Below are 16045 nucleotides of genomic sequence, written 5' to 3' on the forward strand. Positions count from 1 at the left end.
CTAAAACATCAAACATAATACTTTTAAACTAAATAAACCCCAAATATAATCATAAGATTTCTTCTCGTCCCATACATGCACCACATCATGCAAACATACAAACAAACAGATGACGTTCAAAGAAACCCCGCCATATTCTTATCGAAGCCGAGAATTGTTGCTTATCTATTGGTTGTTATTGTGGCTACAGGGATAAGAGCCTCTGAATCCTCGGGGGTTACAGGGGCAATGGCCCGAATTTACAGGGTTGGGAAGCTTAAAATCTTGGATTTTTCTCACGCCATTAATGTTGGTAACCTTTACCTACAGTGCGATTTTTTGGTTGATTGTCATACCACTTTACTCCGTATTATATTTTTGGCTGGTGACTAAAGGCTGCAGTTTTGGGTTATGGAATTGATATTGAATATACATGCATTCCTCATCAAGTGATGGTTATTTGAGATGAGAAGGCTGATATGATATTACAATCTTACATAAAGCTAGGTACTATTTAAATCGAATACCGAATGTTTGGATCATCCCCACCCATTAAAGGAATATGACGTTAACACAAACACCTGTGTAAGACTTTCCTATGGAATACCATTATCAATCAATTGCGTCAACGAGTGAAAATTTCATGTAAAGGATCGGTGATTCTTAAAGTCCATATCTTTTAGCATCTTCGACTAACAGAAATGCATTGAATTCATCGGATTCGTCGGCATCTTAGCTCGTTGGCACGGATGGATGATGGATGTGACGCAAGTTTCTTTGTTGACGTTAAGAGCTTGATTTGATCTTTTGGTAAGTAATCGGGAGGGGTAGTTAACATTGGATATCATATAGATGTGCTTTGATCTTTTATATTTTCAATTGCTTTCTTGATTCTACCATCAGTGTACCTGTTTAATTGACTCTTCTCTCCTCATTTATTCATTCTGCTGCTGTTGTGCTTCTTAATACCTCCTCGAATATCAAAAAACCTCCGCTGACATCAATGTTTTGAAGAAACAAACACTATTTCTACTACGTTTATTACGACTACAATCATAGTAAACTCGAGCAGACAAAACTAACACAGACCACCGCAAATATGCCTGGAGAAATCATTGATAGACCAAATCCTCAAGCATTGGCTTCAAATATATCGGGTTCAACGACAATAGATGAGTTAGCAGTTAAGTTGGAAAAGTTACAAATTCCCGATGATGATTTAAGAGGACTTGAGGAATTTCGCAGAGCTAGCAATTATATTGCTGCTGGTAAGTATTTATCCTAGATGAATGACTTTAAATATTCAACTAATACTTTCATAGCTATGATTTTCCTTTCAGATAATGCTTATTTGGAAAGAGATCTTTACATTCGATGATATTAAACCAAGACTTTTAGGTCATTGGGGAACATGTCCTGGTCTTACCTTAGTTTACGCTCATCTCAATTATCTCACCAAAAAGAATGATCTCGATATGATCTATGTTGTTGGACCTGGTCATGGAGCTCCAGCAATTCTTTCTTCCCTCTGGCTAGAAGGAACTCTTGAGAAATTCTACCCCAAATATTCCAACAATAAACAAGGTCTTCATAACCTCATTACTGGTTTCAGTACACCATCTGGCTTTCCTTCTCACATCAGTGCCGAAGTTCCAGGTTCTATTCATGAAGGTGGAGAACTTGGATATGCTCTTTCGGTTGCTTTTGGTGCTGTGATGGATAATCCCGATTTGGTGGTTGCTTGTGTAGTTGGTGATGGAGAAGCTGAATCGGGTCCTACAGCTACTGCTTGGCATGCGGCTAAATATATTGATCCTGCTGAATCTGGTGCCGTTATTCCAATTGTTCATGTTAATGGATTTAAGATTTCCGAAAGAACTATTTATGGTTGTATGGATGATAAGGAGATGGCATCTTTGTTTACTGGTTATGGATATCAATGTCGATTTGTGGAGGATTTGGAGGATATTGTGAGTTTGGTAGTCAATGATATGGAGATTGTGCTAATTTTATTCTAGGATCGTGATATGGCAACAAGTATGCAATGGGCTTTGGATGAGATTCGTAAAATTCAAAAGGCTGCCAGATCTGGTAAATCAATTATGAAACCGAGAGTATCTTCACCATTTCTTGACTCAAGTTTGTATACTAATATCAAGTAGTGGCCAGTTATTATTATGAGAACTCCTAAAGGATGGAGTGGACCAAAGATTGTTAATGGAGGGTTTGTTGAAGGATCATTCCATGCTCATCAAGTCCCTCTTATGGCCGCAAAATCAAACAAAGATCAACTTACAGATCTTCAAAAATGGCTTCTCTCATATGGACCAGCTAAATTATTCACAGAATCTGGTGATGTTATTGATTCTGTTAAGAAGATCTTACCACCAGAACATAAAAAGCTAGGTCAACGACCAGAAACATACAAAAACCATGAAGTATTAAAAATACCAGATTGGAAAAAGTATGGTGTTGAGAAAGGAACCGAAGTTTCTTGTATGAAAGCTATTGGTGATCTTCTTGATCAGGCTTTGGTTGATAATCCCAAATCTCTACGTCTCTTCTCTCCAGATGAGCTCGTCAGTAATAAACTTGACGCAGTATTCAAACATACTGGACGTGATTTTCAATGGGATGAGTTTTCAAATGCTCAAGGTGGAAGAGTTATTGAAATTCTTAGTGAACATACATGTCAAGGTTTCCTACAAGGTAAATTGTGCTCCGCCATTTTCATATGCATTTTAACTGACCATCTCCTAGGCTATACCCTTACTGGACGTACTGGAATCTTTCCATCTTATGAATCCTTCCTTGGTATAATTCATACCATGATGATTCAATATAGTAAATTTAACAAAATGGCTCGGGAAACACGTTTCCGCGCTGATCTCTCCTCACTCAACTACATCGAAACCAGTACATGGACTCGTCAAGAACATAATGGTTTTTCTCATCAAAATCCTTCATTTATCGGTGCGGTTTTAAACCTGAAGCCTACAGCTGCTAGAGTTTATTTACCACCTGATGCGAATACTTTCCTCTCAACAATCGCTCATTGTCTCAAATCAACCAATTACATAAACCTAATGGTTGGATCCAAACAACCTCAACCTGTATTCTTAAGTCCTGAAGAAGCAAACAAACATTGTCAAGCCGGCGCATCAGTTTGGAAATTCTGCAGCACAGATGAAGGAATAGATCCCGATGTTGTTCTCGTAGGAATCGGATCAGAACTCATGTTTGAAGTCGTTGTCGCAGCCGCCTTACTCCGAAAAAAGTGTCCCGACTTACGGGTTCGAGTCGTCAACGTTACGGATTTAATGATTCTCGAAGCTGAAACTCTCCATCCGCATAGCTTGACCAGAGATGAATTTAATAGTTTATTCACGGCCGATAAACCTATTCATTTTAATTATCATGGTTATAGTAATGAGATTAAGGGATTACTTTTTGGAAGACCAAATTTGGAGAGGATGAGTATTGCGTGTTATAAGGAAGAGGGATCGACGACGACGCCGTTTGATATGATGTTGAGGAATGAGGTTAGTAGGTATCATGTTATGGAGTGGGCGATTAAGGGGGCGGCGAGGGTGAATAAGAGGGTGGCGCTGGAGATGACGGGTTGGTTGGGGGAGGTTAGAGGTTCGAGGAGTAGGGTTGCGGAGTTTATTTTGAGGAATGGGAAGGATCCTGAGGGGACTTTTGATACGCCGATGTTTGAGGGGTCGGTTTTTGGGAGGGAGAAAGAGGGGAAGGGGGGGGAGGGGGAGAAGGAGGATGGGTTTTTTGTTAATTGAGGGAGGGCAGTGAGAGTTTAGAGCGGGGTAAATTGGTGAGGATAAAGGGTAAGGATGGAATTGGTATATGGGTTGGAGTTTATCTGTAAGACTTAGGACGGGGCAATAAATGAATGACCTCCCCATCATAGGAAAGTACCCCACTATCACGCTAGTGAGCAGACGACTTGTCTTGCTCCTCAATTTCGTAAATGGAAAAATTCCCATCTTCCTTTAGACACGTCAAATACTCCAAACTTTAACTCTAGATTTATCTTGAATTGGCTTTGGTTTACTTTTCTCCTGGCTTCGAATTCATTTTCGTTGCGACTGTGTGTCACGAATCGTGGTTCGGATTATGGTAGTATTATAGATGTCGGTGATTTAGCTGCCGAATACAGGGGGAATGTGATTCAACCGCGGTTTACGGGGGTTCCTTATCGATAAGGAACCTAGGAATCCTAGGACAAACGTTTAGACGACCACAATGGTACAGGACAAGTGTCCTAGGACTCAGGATGAGCTAGGATAGTAGTCGTTCTAGGATAAAATGTCCTAGGATGATAATTGTCCTAGGATGATAATTGTCCTAGGACAATTATCCTAGGAGCTAAATTATCCTAGGAGCTAAATTATCCTAGGAGCTAAATTATCCTAGGAGACGAATTGTCCCAGGATTAGTGTCCTGAGGCAGATAAAGGATCACATGATGGAGCCTCCAGGAGCGCAGGCTCCTCAGGGCTCCAGGAAAGGGATCATTATATAGTCAGAATAGTTTCATAGTATGGGAGCTTCGTGCTCAACTTAGTTATCAATTAGTTTACCTACATTCTATTTGATCTAGTAACGAATTGTTACGAGGTTTGCCGTCTAGATCACGTGGAAGTGCTCTAGGCTCTCGAAGTGGTTTATAACTAGGCGTCAAGCAGGGACTTAAGTAATGACAAATAATGATATGCAATTCGTAACTAATAGTAGAGTATACTAAATGATTGATCTTGAGCACGAAGCTCTTATACAAAGGAAATCTATCTAGATTATATAGACCTTCGTGCCGATGGCTACTCAGTAGGATCAATGCAGCTCAGTACTGAGCTCACTGATCCACACTGAGCCAATCACGTGATATTGATTGCACGTGAAAGTTTCCTGTTACTCGGCGTAACAATAAATCAATAGTTTAATATTTAAATAAGATTTTTTTTTTTAAAAAAATATATTGATGTGACGGAAATCCCTGCTTTCCTCCCACCCTTATTATATAAGAAACCTCAGGTACATTAACCATGTCCACACATGATACGATTACTCGAGATTAGTATACGATTTAGGTGACCTGAGGATCAGATCCGGACAAGTACTAGGTATCAATGGTTATCGGTAAAGTAAGATCATTGGAGGAATAAATATGACTTCTTTTTGCCTAGCCATTGCGGCTAGGCTATTCATTTGTGTATATATAGAGTAGCTATCCCCATCTACAGGTGCTCTTCACCTGTAGATTCTAAGTTAAATACAATTGCTGGTCTATAAACACCCTTTTGGTCACAATTGATAATAGATTTAATTGTGAAATATAATTCAATAGTAAATATATAAAGTATAGATCTAGAAGAAATAAGGAATTTAGATGAAATAGAATAATTCCCACCAAACACACATTAATATTCAAAGTATAAATTCCTCCCAATATCTATACTCAATATCCTCACTTTATCTAGCAACCACCAAATACACACAAAACAACAAACCCCCAAACCTCACCCTCAACCCCAAAAAACAGATACACAAAAAAACGCATATAGTTTAATGGTAGAACACCCAGTCAGAAAGTGTGAGCAAGTCCCTCGGAATTTTCGAATTCCGTTGCTGCCGTCGACGTTTAGCGCGGTTTGATTTCAGGAGCTCTACCGTGAGTACTGGGGATGTGAGTTCGAATCTTACTATGCCTATTATTATTTTTTGGTTTTTGTGATTATTTTGTTGTTGTTGTGTGGTTTTTTTAACGAGGAGGTAAATAAAGAGGGAGGAGGTGAATGAATGGATGGATGGAAGTAGAGGAGGGATGAGAGTCAAAATAAGCGGTGATGGATGATGATGGTATGAAAAGAAATTAATATTCTTTTATTTGTTTAGATCTCTCTCTTTCTCTCTGATAAAATTCAGGAAAATGATAAATCGCTAGATAGCCGATTTAACTCTAGTGTTAAACATTAAATTTCCCCCAAGGAACCCCCAAAAAAACCAAGATTTTATAGATAGAACATAAGAATGTAAGATTTTAGATACAAGATATTATTAGAGATTCTTGAAGTTATTTATTCCCGCCCACTACTAGATTGAAATTGATGATAATGGTAGTGGGTGGTACTTGACCACCTTTGGAGAAACTGAGACGGCAATGAATAAAAAGAATACGCAGCCCTACCTACCTGAATCCAGCCAGATCTGTCACAAGATCGCAAGATAGTAACTGGAATCAAGATAATTATTATAAATTTTCAGTTTCTGAGACTTATCCCCATCACACGGCCATCCTGTTCTACCTATATACAAAAAGGAAAGATATATAAATACATCCCATACCAACCATCTCCCCATCAATAAAAAAGACCAAAGACCAAAGATCAAAGACCAGTCAGTCAGTAGGTATCTAACTAAAACAGACAGATACAAATCCAGATACTACTCTAGAAAAATAAATGCAAAACATTGAAGACATGGCAGATATAGAAAATATAAAAAACATAAAAGAAATAAATCATTACAGAAACCTGCTGTACCTACTTACTACTGATATATATATATATAAGATTATTAGCCCTCTTACACCTCCCCCCAAATCCCCTTACCGGTAACCGGAATGCCCCATTTGTATCTGTACCTGTATATCCCATCTTCATTTTACATCTCTCATCTCCTATATCTGTGTTTATAGTTAGTTATATTTAATACTTTTAATTTATTTACTCACTATTTACTCACTCACTCCTTCACTCCTTCCAACATTACACTACACTCACCACACATCTCACAAATCACCATCACATTCCCACAAAACGCCAAACTTTTGTATAAATTTTTATTTTTAATTTTTAATATCCACTACTTACTACCAAACTCTTAAGCTGGTGCTCATACTCAAAGAGCTCAGCATATCGCTGTCATGGCTAAGTATACTTGTATCGCTATTCATTTCCACACCGCCATCCATTCCCATCATCTACATCCACCATCCACCCACAACACAAACCCATCCATCCACCATATAAATCCAAAGAATCCATCCCAGCCCAACCCAAACCGATAAGTATATCATAGAACAACTTATCCTGGTATCATATCATGCCTGAGTAGAGTAAAACCAAACCAAACCAAATGAAATCCAAGCAAAGCAAAGCAGAAAGAAAGAAATCCCACTCCCAACCTCCACCTCCAAAAAACCAAACTCCTTGTAACCATTTTCCCCATCCGATCCCACCCCAAGACCCAACCAGCCAACCATGGTATAAAAACCTTTCCTCTCATTTTCTCTTTTCATCAAAATCAAGACAGTTATATCCACCAATCCGTCCAACCATCCAATCTGCATCAACTACTACCCACCTCCACTTTCACTACCCCACTAATAATAATCTTGATCAAAAGTCACCCCAAACTCTCGAGCCATGTATAAAAGTCGTGAACTCGTTAAGTCGTGGTATATACCGAAAAATAAAGTCATAAAAACAACTCCCCGAGACCCTTCCAAAAAAACAAAAAAAAAAAAAAAAAAAGTATTATATACTTGAAGAAGAGAAAAAGTAACTTTTGCATGTATCCTCGTCATCAAAGCCGATGTAGCCGAAAGTATTGAAAAGAAACGGATAAATAAGGAACCCGAAAGCACCCGAAGAATGGCACCACCACCTTCCCACGGACATATTTAAATTAACCGAACACAAAAGTCATCGGCTCATGTGGAAACGCCAATGCCGAATGCAATATTGAAATGCATCCAATATATGTATTCCACTTTTTCCCATTCATATCCAATAACCAAAGTTTTGAAGTAAAAAGTAGCCCAAAGTATCGGCAAAAGAATGAAGGTGTGGAGAAGCCCTTTATGCAATATACAGAAAAAGTAATATTACCTGCATATTCAAAAGGGAATTGCCGTTGTGGGGAGAGAAGATCGATGATCCAAGCGGAGGTTTGAATTATATGATTCCGTGCGACTTGGGTTTCTTTTCAATATCCTTTGATTGGTGAGGTAGGTGAGGATATTGATAAAAAAATCTTCTCGATTGAATTTGGTATGTGTCTTAATTCAATGCTGCCTCAGCCAATAGATCTATACTACTAGTTGTGAGTGTGCTTCTCGTACGTAAATTTTGTGAGATCTGCTTGTATACGAGATCGTAATGGTTGCGATGCATCCACGAAGTGATTATATTGAACTTGATCTCTTAAATCAAAAGGAGGAATATCTGATGATGAAATTCGAGATGGCGTATTAGTTCTGGGAGATCGCATGTGGATTGATGGAGAGGATTTCTTTTGAACCCTGGCCGGGCATTGTTAAGTGGTGACCTTCCATTTAATCTGCCACTCGTGCTCGAGGTAGTACTCGATGAAGATCTAGGCTTGTCCTTATAATGAGTGTCAAGATGTTGCTTCATGTTGTCCGCCCGGGTAAACTTCTTTACACATCCAACAAAAGTGCATCGCACCATTTTTTCGGCAGTGTGTATTTTGGCATGCCGGGATGCATGACCGGAGGTAGTGAAAGTTTTGTTGCATCGATGGGATTCCTTAAATCGACATGAGTAACGTCTCCCAGGAAGACGTTCAGTAACACCATGATAGGATTCGTCGTGATAGAATTGTTCTTCGGGGTATTGTTGCATGTTTATTGATTGCATGGCTTGTTGAGTGATGGATGGTAGAGAGGAAATTTGGACGAAATTCTTCCATGGAATTGCGCTCGAAATAAGTATAATCCTTACCATATTGCATTGGGAAAGAGTGATTTCTTCCATGAGCGCTTGGTGTGAAGGTAGGTGTAATTGGTGATTGAGCTTCATTTGTATGAGAATCATAAGAATCCGAACGAAACAAACTTGGTACTGATGTACTGCTTGTGATTGATAGATTGGAATTTGTTCGAACCATATGTGGGGATTGTGGAGAATAAGTCCTCGAATGCCTTGACGCTGGCCAGAAATCATAAGAAACGTCTCTGAATGGCAATTGTGGTAGTTGTGAATGTGATTGTGATTGTGATTGTGATACAGGAGATGGAGAAACCTCCGTTGGTAGGGTTGTATTGAGTAAAGAGATTTCGCGACCCGAGGAATCTCTACCCTTCATACTAGGTCTTTTGGCTGAGAACATTGCGATGAATTTGTAGATATGCGAACTATGCTTGAAACTCGAATTGGTAAATGATAGAGAATCAGATATCTTTCACTCTTGCTTGAGAAGGATTGGAAGTTGGAACTGATCTATCGAAGGTTGATATCTGAATGTTGAATCTACAATTTCGAGTACATATGAAGATGAGGGGAAAGGGTAGTGGATAGTATGTTGAGCGGGATTGAAAACTTGAGAATCTTCAATTACTTGAATATGGATAGGACTGATTTGTAGGTAAAGAGACAGATGTGAGTAAGTATATCTGTTTCGAATCTTGTTGATGGTAAGGAGTATCCAAATGGTTCGAGATGAAGGAGGTAGGCGGAGGTATGAGCGAAGATGGCAAGACACGACGATAATTGGTAGATCGAGTAGGTATGTATGAATGGATGTATATGTTTGAATAAAGGAAGAAGCAAATAAACTTTCCGATGAAAAGGAAGTATTATTTCTTATATCGTATTTGTGTAGAAAAGGATGAGAAAGATTTCGATCGATATGCGATATGGATACTTGAATCAGATATAAGTAAAAAAAAAAAAATCTGAAATAGTTTTTCGGAAAATAGAGAGAGGGAGGGGGAATCGTTGGGTCATTGACAATAAGATGGGATTCTTGAGAAAGATATGGGAATTTGGCTTTAAGACGAATTACACATGGGTCCCTTTACCTTGGACTTTATGGTGCCTGAGCCTGAACAGTGGATGGATGGATGGATGGTGGATGGGATTATTTAATTATTTAATTATTTTTCCAGTTAGTTTTAGTTCAATAGGTACACTTTTTTATTTTTTTAAATGTGGATAAAATAAATAACCAGGATATTGCGAAGACTAGCAAATAATTATTAATAAGGGTCGAATCATTTAGATCAATTAGATCAAGTCGATCCATCGATTAGTCTAAAGGGTCAAGGAAGGGTTCAAAAAATGTTGGAAGGAAGAGTACAGTGTACATACAGTATGTGTGTGAGTGGGGCAGGCTGGCAATGATGGGAAAGTGGAGTTTTTGGATGCAACTTTACAAGGGAAAAAGCAAAAGTAGGGTGTGTCGTATGTGATGCCTCTTCTTTCTTTTGGGAAGTTTCGACCAGGATATTGGGAAAGATGGCACATTATATGTAAATCATTCCCTAAGCCGGATAAGATGGTAAGAGAGAGATGGGCTCGATTAGGAAGAGTCGGAATTACCTAAAGCATTACATGGAATATCGATTGACGATCTACGATGTGCGGGCGGTACGGTGTCTAGGTATTGATGGTTGAAGAGCTATTGTAGATGTATACACTTACATATATACTTACATACATACATACATATACTCTCTATGAATTAGTCAAAAATGATAACTATCTGTACAGTCCTGTCGTCCTTCAATGTACAGTATCTCAAACTATCCATCCTCAAATTTCAACGGTCAACTACTCATATGCACAATGATGAATACCCTGATAATGGAAACATACCTTTCCTGTACGAGTAAGAAAGCAACGCCGTGCATATGAACCGTGAGGGTACTTTACTCAACCACCACTTCCCGCATATATTGTACTCCATCTCCATGTTACATATTATCCACCATCCACCCAGTCAGCCTTTGATATCCAACTTCTAACCACCCACCGTACGGGAACAGACTTTCTGTAGACAAATTAGTTACCCGCTTAAATCCCGACCGAACATTTTGAGTAAGAACCTTAGTAGAATGTAGGATTCATATCAAAATCATTAGACAATGAACTCCGATCCGAATATACGAAGTTTTACATGAAAATACCCTTCCAATTTCTCACATCTGACAACAAACCATCTAAACAGCGCGAAACCGATTTTAATCCCCCGAGATTCCACACTAAACTCTCTAGTTCAACGCCTCACGATCAACTCAAGAGATTGACAAGGCAAAATATGTATCTTACATAACACTTTAATCCATATTAACAACGAAACCACAAACCATAAAACCCAAATACGTACGTACGTATCCCAAAAACCGGGGTCACGACTCCCCATCACATACATCAACCAAACAAGCCGAAATAATCCATCCATCCATCACATTTTCTCCCCGAGAACAAATCCACATTCTTCTAAGCTCGAACCAAAATGCTGCGCCCACGGGCCGCAAAACGTACGACACATGTTATACAGCATAAATTTCTCTTCATTCCCCTGGTATACAGTTGGTTCAAAATGTGGAGGGTGGGATATTTTTTTTATATAGAATCTTCTTCATACACTGACTGCTTCTCTCACCGTTAATTAGAAAATTAAATATCATGGATATACTTCTTGATACTTTACCGAGTATTTTACACATAATGCGCATTGTTTTCATGGACGGGCCACCATGTGAGTAAAGTGTGTGAGTGACAAGCTTATCAAAAAATGAAGTCATCGAGTTTCAGCTTTTCCATCTTCGATAATCGAAACTAAGGATGACCTACTGATGTACCTACCTAGCTAGCTAGCTAGCTAACTAGTAACACTTATAGCTAGGGTATTTTCTAACGCCAAAAAAACTATTCTATTAATATTAGTATTTAGTATGAAAAATTCCGCACTGAATCCAAAACCCCCAACCTAGTAATCCGAACCAAGCTATCGGAAAATCCGATTGATCACTTCACTTATCCAAATCCAACCCAAACCAAACGCATTTCGTATATTCTGCATCATCGAAAAGTAGCTGAGTATTAAACTTTCCCATCCATCTAAACAAATAAATAAACCTCGCACCCCTAAAATTCCAAGGTATTTTTCCTCCCTTGTTACCCCTTTGACCCTTTTTGTTCTTTCATCCACTACTCTACAAGCCAGCTTAGATCTCGTGGCTGAGATATCTACTGTACCTAGTACTTGTTGTACTTAGTCGATCGAAAAATGATGTAAGACTATTTTAATCAAAGTTCGAACTTCGTCGGACCCTTAGATCTACAATGGCGGTATGAAGTACAGACAGATATACTAGATACTAGATAATATACTACTTTCGCTCCACTCTGTACACAGAATACTCTTCTGCTAGTACTACTCTACTTGGATACATACTAGGACACTCGCACCAGAAAGTCAAAGGGTCCTCGTACTAAAGACGGGGAGGACCAATCTTTCCCGAATAATGGTCATATATCATATTCATGAGCGCTTCGTACAACATCTTCGTACTACACATGGTTATCTTCCCTTGCATTATAGTGTTTCCATTCATTCATCCAGCTGTCTATACATCCGTCTATCTATCCATTCATAGAAAACATACTTCAAAAGTAATACTAAACCCCCACAAAACTAAGTTTCCCAAGAGACAACATGTCCATGTCCACGTCTTCTTCCTCTTCCTTTTCCTCTTTTTCTTCCTCTTCCACACCCTGCTCACACCACAGACACAATAAACTTCACTCCCCCTTCCCTTTCTCCCTGAAATTTTGCTTTCAATCATAAACAGACGGCAAACCGCAGCACATCGCATCACACACATCACCATGCACATCAAGCCCGAGCCATACCCACACCCATAACCAAGACTAGAACTAGAACTCCAACTAACATTCGGAGATATGCCCTTCATCCGCGACTGTGATACCCGTGCTGTAGTGGGTTGAAGAAATCGATTTGTGGAATTGTGTGTTTTTGTTACACGTTTTGGATGTGGTGGGATATAGTCCGAGGATGCATGTTGGATATTAAGGATATCTTTTCTTTTTGTTTTGATAGGGGATGAGGAGCGACGGGATAGGATGTCGGGTTGGGCTGCGGATGAATATCTAGTTGTTCTTTAGGGTTTCCGGGGGTCATCTGAGTAGATATCTGTGTTTAGAAATGTAGAGGTTTTTGATTTTTATATATAGATAGATACTGTAGATTACTGTTGGATTTAGATTATATTATATTGTATTACATTTCTATAAAATATATCACCAAATAATCAATTTCTCACAATAAATACATCGAACTCATTACCAAAAACTCCCTCTCAATATAGACGTTTGATTGATAATATACTGACTACTTACCTACCTACATTTCCATATCAAAAAGCGTGACATCGCCCAAACCCCACCAAATGAAAACTCCCGATAGGATAGGAGCAACGGAGCCATCTCCGCCTCAACCCCACGTTCAAAGATCGTGATTTAAACTTAAGCTTCGCACAGCACAGTACAGCGATTGTAATACCATAACACGACATTACCGATTTACATTTTCCGCCAACTTTTCAGGAATGGATTATACTACGTAGGAATATGGGAATATGAATGAGGTAACCTGATAATGTAATGAACATAACCACGTAATATATCTTATCATATCATATATACCCTGAACTATATTATATGTCAAAGTGTGTAGGTATGTAGGTATCTCAACCAACTGCCGTTATGTGAAATCTAGGTCCCTGCTGTATATATTATTTTTGAGGGGATACCCTCCCTTCCTTTGTATCTGTCTGGTTTTTTCTTTACCTATCAGGGAAATGGGGTTGGAGATGGTTATGATTGGATATTATGTGCGACGGAGAGATTCCTCCGTAATTATATGTGTGTTCTTTTTTTTTTACTTTTTCCTGATACTTATACTTTCTCGATGTGTTTTGATTTTTTGATTCTGAGGGAGGGTTGCCCCTTCATTTAGACTCTCGCTAACACATCATCATCTATCAACCCATCCATCCATATCCCTATCTAAAGAACTACAAGCACAACAGTAATATAATAATAGTAACACAACAATAGAAATCCATCCACTCCACCAACCAAGCAAAGCAAAGCAACACAACACAACAAAACCACAAACCCAAATCCCGGTAAAAATCTTCCGAGCGGATAGTAACCTCGCATTTCGCACAAACTCATCATCAGTGATTCATCACGTCAAAAAAAGTTTAAATTACTCCATACGGCATGCATTAGCTAGCATACATACATAGATAGACATATAAAAAAATAAAACTAACTTACTAAAGTTTCTACTAAAATAAAATTCTGGATGACAGCTTAGCTTTGCCGCATGTTGTTTAATGACTGACCCCTTGTTCCATACATACATACATATCCATCAGCCAGGAACGAGAAGCTTGGACTCTTTCTCTTTACCCTGTCTGCGTGGTAGGCCCTGCGTGTTGTTAGGTTGCTTGCTTAGATTATAGATACTTATCTACGTATGTACGTAGCTAAGCCGATGATGCCGAAACGCGCACGCACGTATGTATGGACGGGTGAGAGGGTCATTTTTAACTTTTTAGCTTTTCGTTTTATTTTTTATTTAATTTTTATTTTATTTTTAAGGTTTTTGGTAGGCGAGTTTTTTGGACCCTTTGTGGGTTTTGAAGGCATAGGTTTTAAAAAAAAATTATTTCCGAGTTTGGGCTTGCTTGTGGATTAGATTTATTGTTTAAGGGATCTGGAATCTGAATACGTGGATTTTTCTCCAGACGCCACAGGAAACGGGAGATTGGGTAAGGGATTGTTTAGTGTTGTGAGAGGGAATTTGGGTTTGTGATGAGATTTTGACGGATGGATGGATGGACAGATAGATGGGGATGAGGATATTTCCCATAACTTCCTACGAAAATGCATTCATTGTGCTGGAGGACCTGACTGACATATCACATGTAAGAAAGAGTTTATTATTCAGAAAAATATTAATCATCATACTATATTACTCCATACATGATACATCCATTCATCATTCATCAACCCCCCTTCAGCAAACCCCGAAAAGAACCCTTCTCCTGCCAAAAAACTTTCAAACATGGGATTCTCTCCATCGCATGACGTCACATAGGCAAAGAAGATCGAGAAAACGGTGTATGATCGCGATATGGAGAACCCTGACACATTGGCACATACATGAGGGGTCGCATTTTGGCACCAAGGGAGCCAGGGTGTCGTCTAAGCGGAGACCCAGTTTTCCCTTGAAGCGGATCATTTTCAGGGTGGGTGGATGGATGGGTGGATCATCATAAGCTTTCCCATTCCTTCCCAAGTGTTCCCATATATTTTTTTAACGTGGTGCGTGTGGAGTTCGGGTGGAGCATATGGAAATAAAAAGACTGGAACCCTCCCTTGAAAAATTGAAAAACTTGACAAGGCAGGGAAGAGTCGATATTTAAACTTTTCCCTTATCCCGGTCAAAGTGCGTTCTAGATGATTATATCGCTGACGTGAAATCCACACGCTAAACCTAATTGAAACCTCATCGTCGATGCATCAAGGGAAAATGTATGGGGAGATCAAAAGTCATCGAGATGCGGTGGGGTCGATGAAGTTGGAAAGAAGATCTCCCTTAGAAATTTGTGATCAAAGGGGTTCGTTTTAAAAGGGACCCAAGTTCTCGAGGACCGTCTGTAACCTTGTTTTGATCTCTTTTGCGAAAAGTGTTGGTATCCTCAACGTGGCATGGATGAAATTTTGGAGTGGGAAAATATGTTCCCGTGTGTTTTCCGTGGTGGATTGAGGGGGGGGAGGAAATTACTTTATATGGATTGAGATTTGGGAAAGTTTCTTCTGGAAGCTTGATTCTGGATTAGTCGAGATCCCCTATGACGATGATCTGAGATTTTTTGAATGGAAAAAAGGACCCGCTTGATGAAAATTGGGAGATTAATCATGTGGATAGATGAAACGGTGTGTTTTTTCTTTCCTTATTATTATCTACAGACTACCGATGAACACTCGAATGTATGATCATTGATATGGTCTGGTTTTGGGAATAGTTCTATGGTCCCGTGAGTTGTGAAATTTTTGTACGTACGTATCTTTTGGATTGTATGACTAATCAAGGGGTTTGATAATAATCACCTCAGATATCGTATGAGTCTGACAATGTCTGGTCTGATTGTTTCATTTTTGAATACATGGATCCTTATTTGTCTCCGGCGATTCGATTGA

General features: G+C 39.1%; 4 protein-coding genes across 4 annotated transcripts; 2 read left to right on the plus strand and 2 right to left on the minus strand.

Annotated features, from left to right (window-relative positions):
- Positions 1 to 1078: 1078 nt before the first annotated feature.
- On the plus strand, positions 1079 to 3776 carry SS1G_06790 (hypothetical protein; the record flags this gene model as incomplete). Its single annotated transcript, XM_001592499.1, has 5 exons — positions 1079 to 1247; positions 1339 to 1949; positions 1998 to 2070; positions 2149 to 2688; positions 2740 to 3776. 5 exons carry the CDS (start codon positions 1079 to 1081, stop codon positions 3774 to 3776), a joined length of 2430 nt encoding a protein of 809 aa, XP_001592549.1.
- Positions 3777 to 6519: 2743 nt separating this feature from the next.
- On the minus strand, positions 6520 to 7260 carry SS1G_06791 (predicted protein; the record flags this gene model as incomplete). The annotated part of the gene is made up of 3 exons (XM_001592500.1): positions 6520 to 6548; positions 6586 to 6675; positions 7176 to 7260. The coding sequence occupies 3 exons, from the start codon at positions 7258 to 7260 to the stop codon at positions 6520 to 6522; spliced, it is 204 nt and encodes a 67-aa protein (XP_001592550.1).
- An 836-nt stretch (positions 7261 to 8096) lies between these two features.
- SS1G_06792 (hypothetical protein) lies at positions 8097 to 8644 on the minus strand (the record flags this gene model as incomplete). Its single annotated transcript, XM_001592501.1, has 2 exons — positions 8097 to 8224; positions 8365 to 8644. 2 exons carry the CDS (start codon positions 8642 to 8644, stop codon positions 8097 to 8099), a joined length of 408 nt encoding a protein of 135 aa, XP_001592551.1.
- Positions 8645 to 11473: 2829 nt separating this feature from the next.
- Positions 11474 to 11852, plus strand: SS1G_06793 (predicted protein; the record flags this gene model as incomplete). The annotated part of the gene is made up of 3 exons (XM_001592502.1): positions 11474 to 11504; positions 11636 to 11652; positions 11700 to 11852. The coding sequence occupies 3 exons, from the start codon at positions 11474 to 11476 to the stop codon at positions 11850 to 11852; spliced, it is 201 nt and encodes a 66-aa protein (XP_001592552.1).
- Between the last annotated feature and the right edge of the window lie 4193 nt (positions 11853 to 16045).

Source organism: Sclerotinia sclerotiorum, genomic scaffold (genome assembly GCF_000146945.2).
Source record: "Sclerotinia sclerotiorum 1980 UF-70 scaffold_8 genomic scaffold, whole genome shotgun sequence".
Taxonomy (NCBI): domain Eukaryota; kingdom Fungi; phylum Ascomycota; class Leotiomycetes; order Helotiales; family Sclerotiniaceae; genus Sclerotinia; species Sclerotinia sclerotiorum.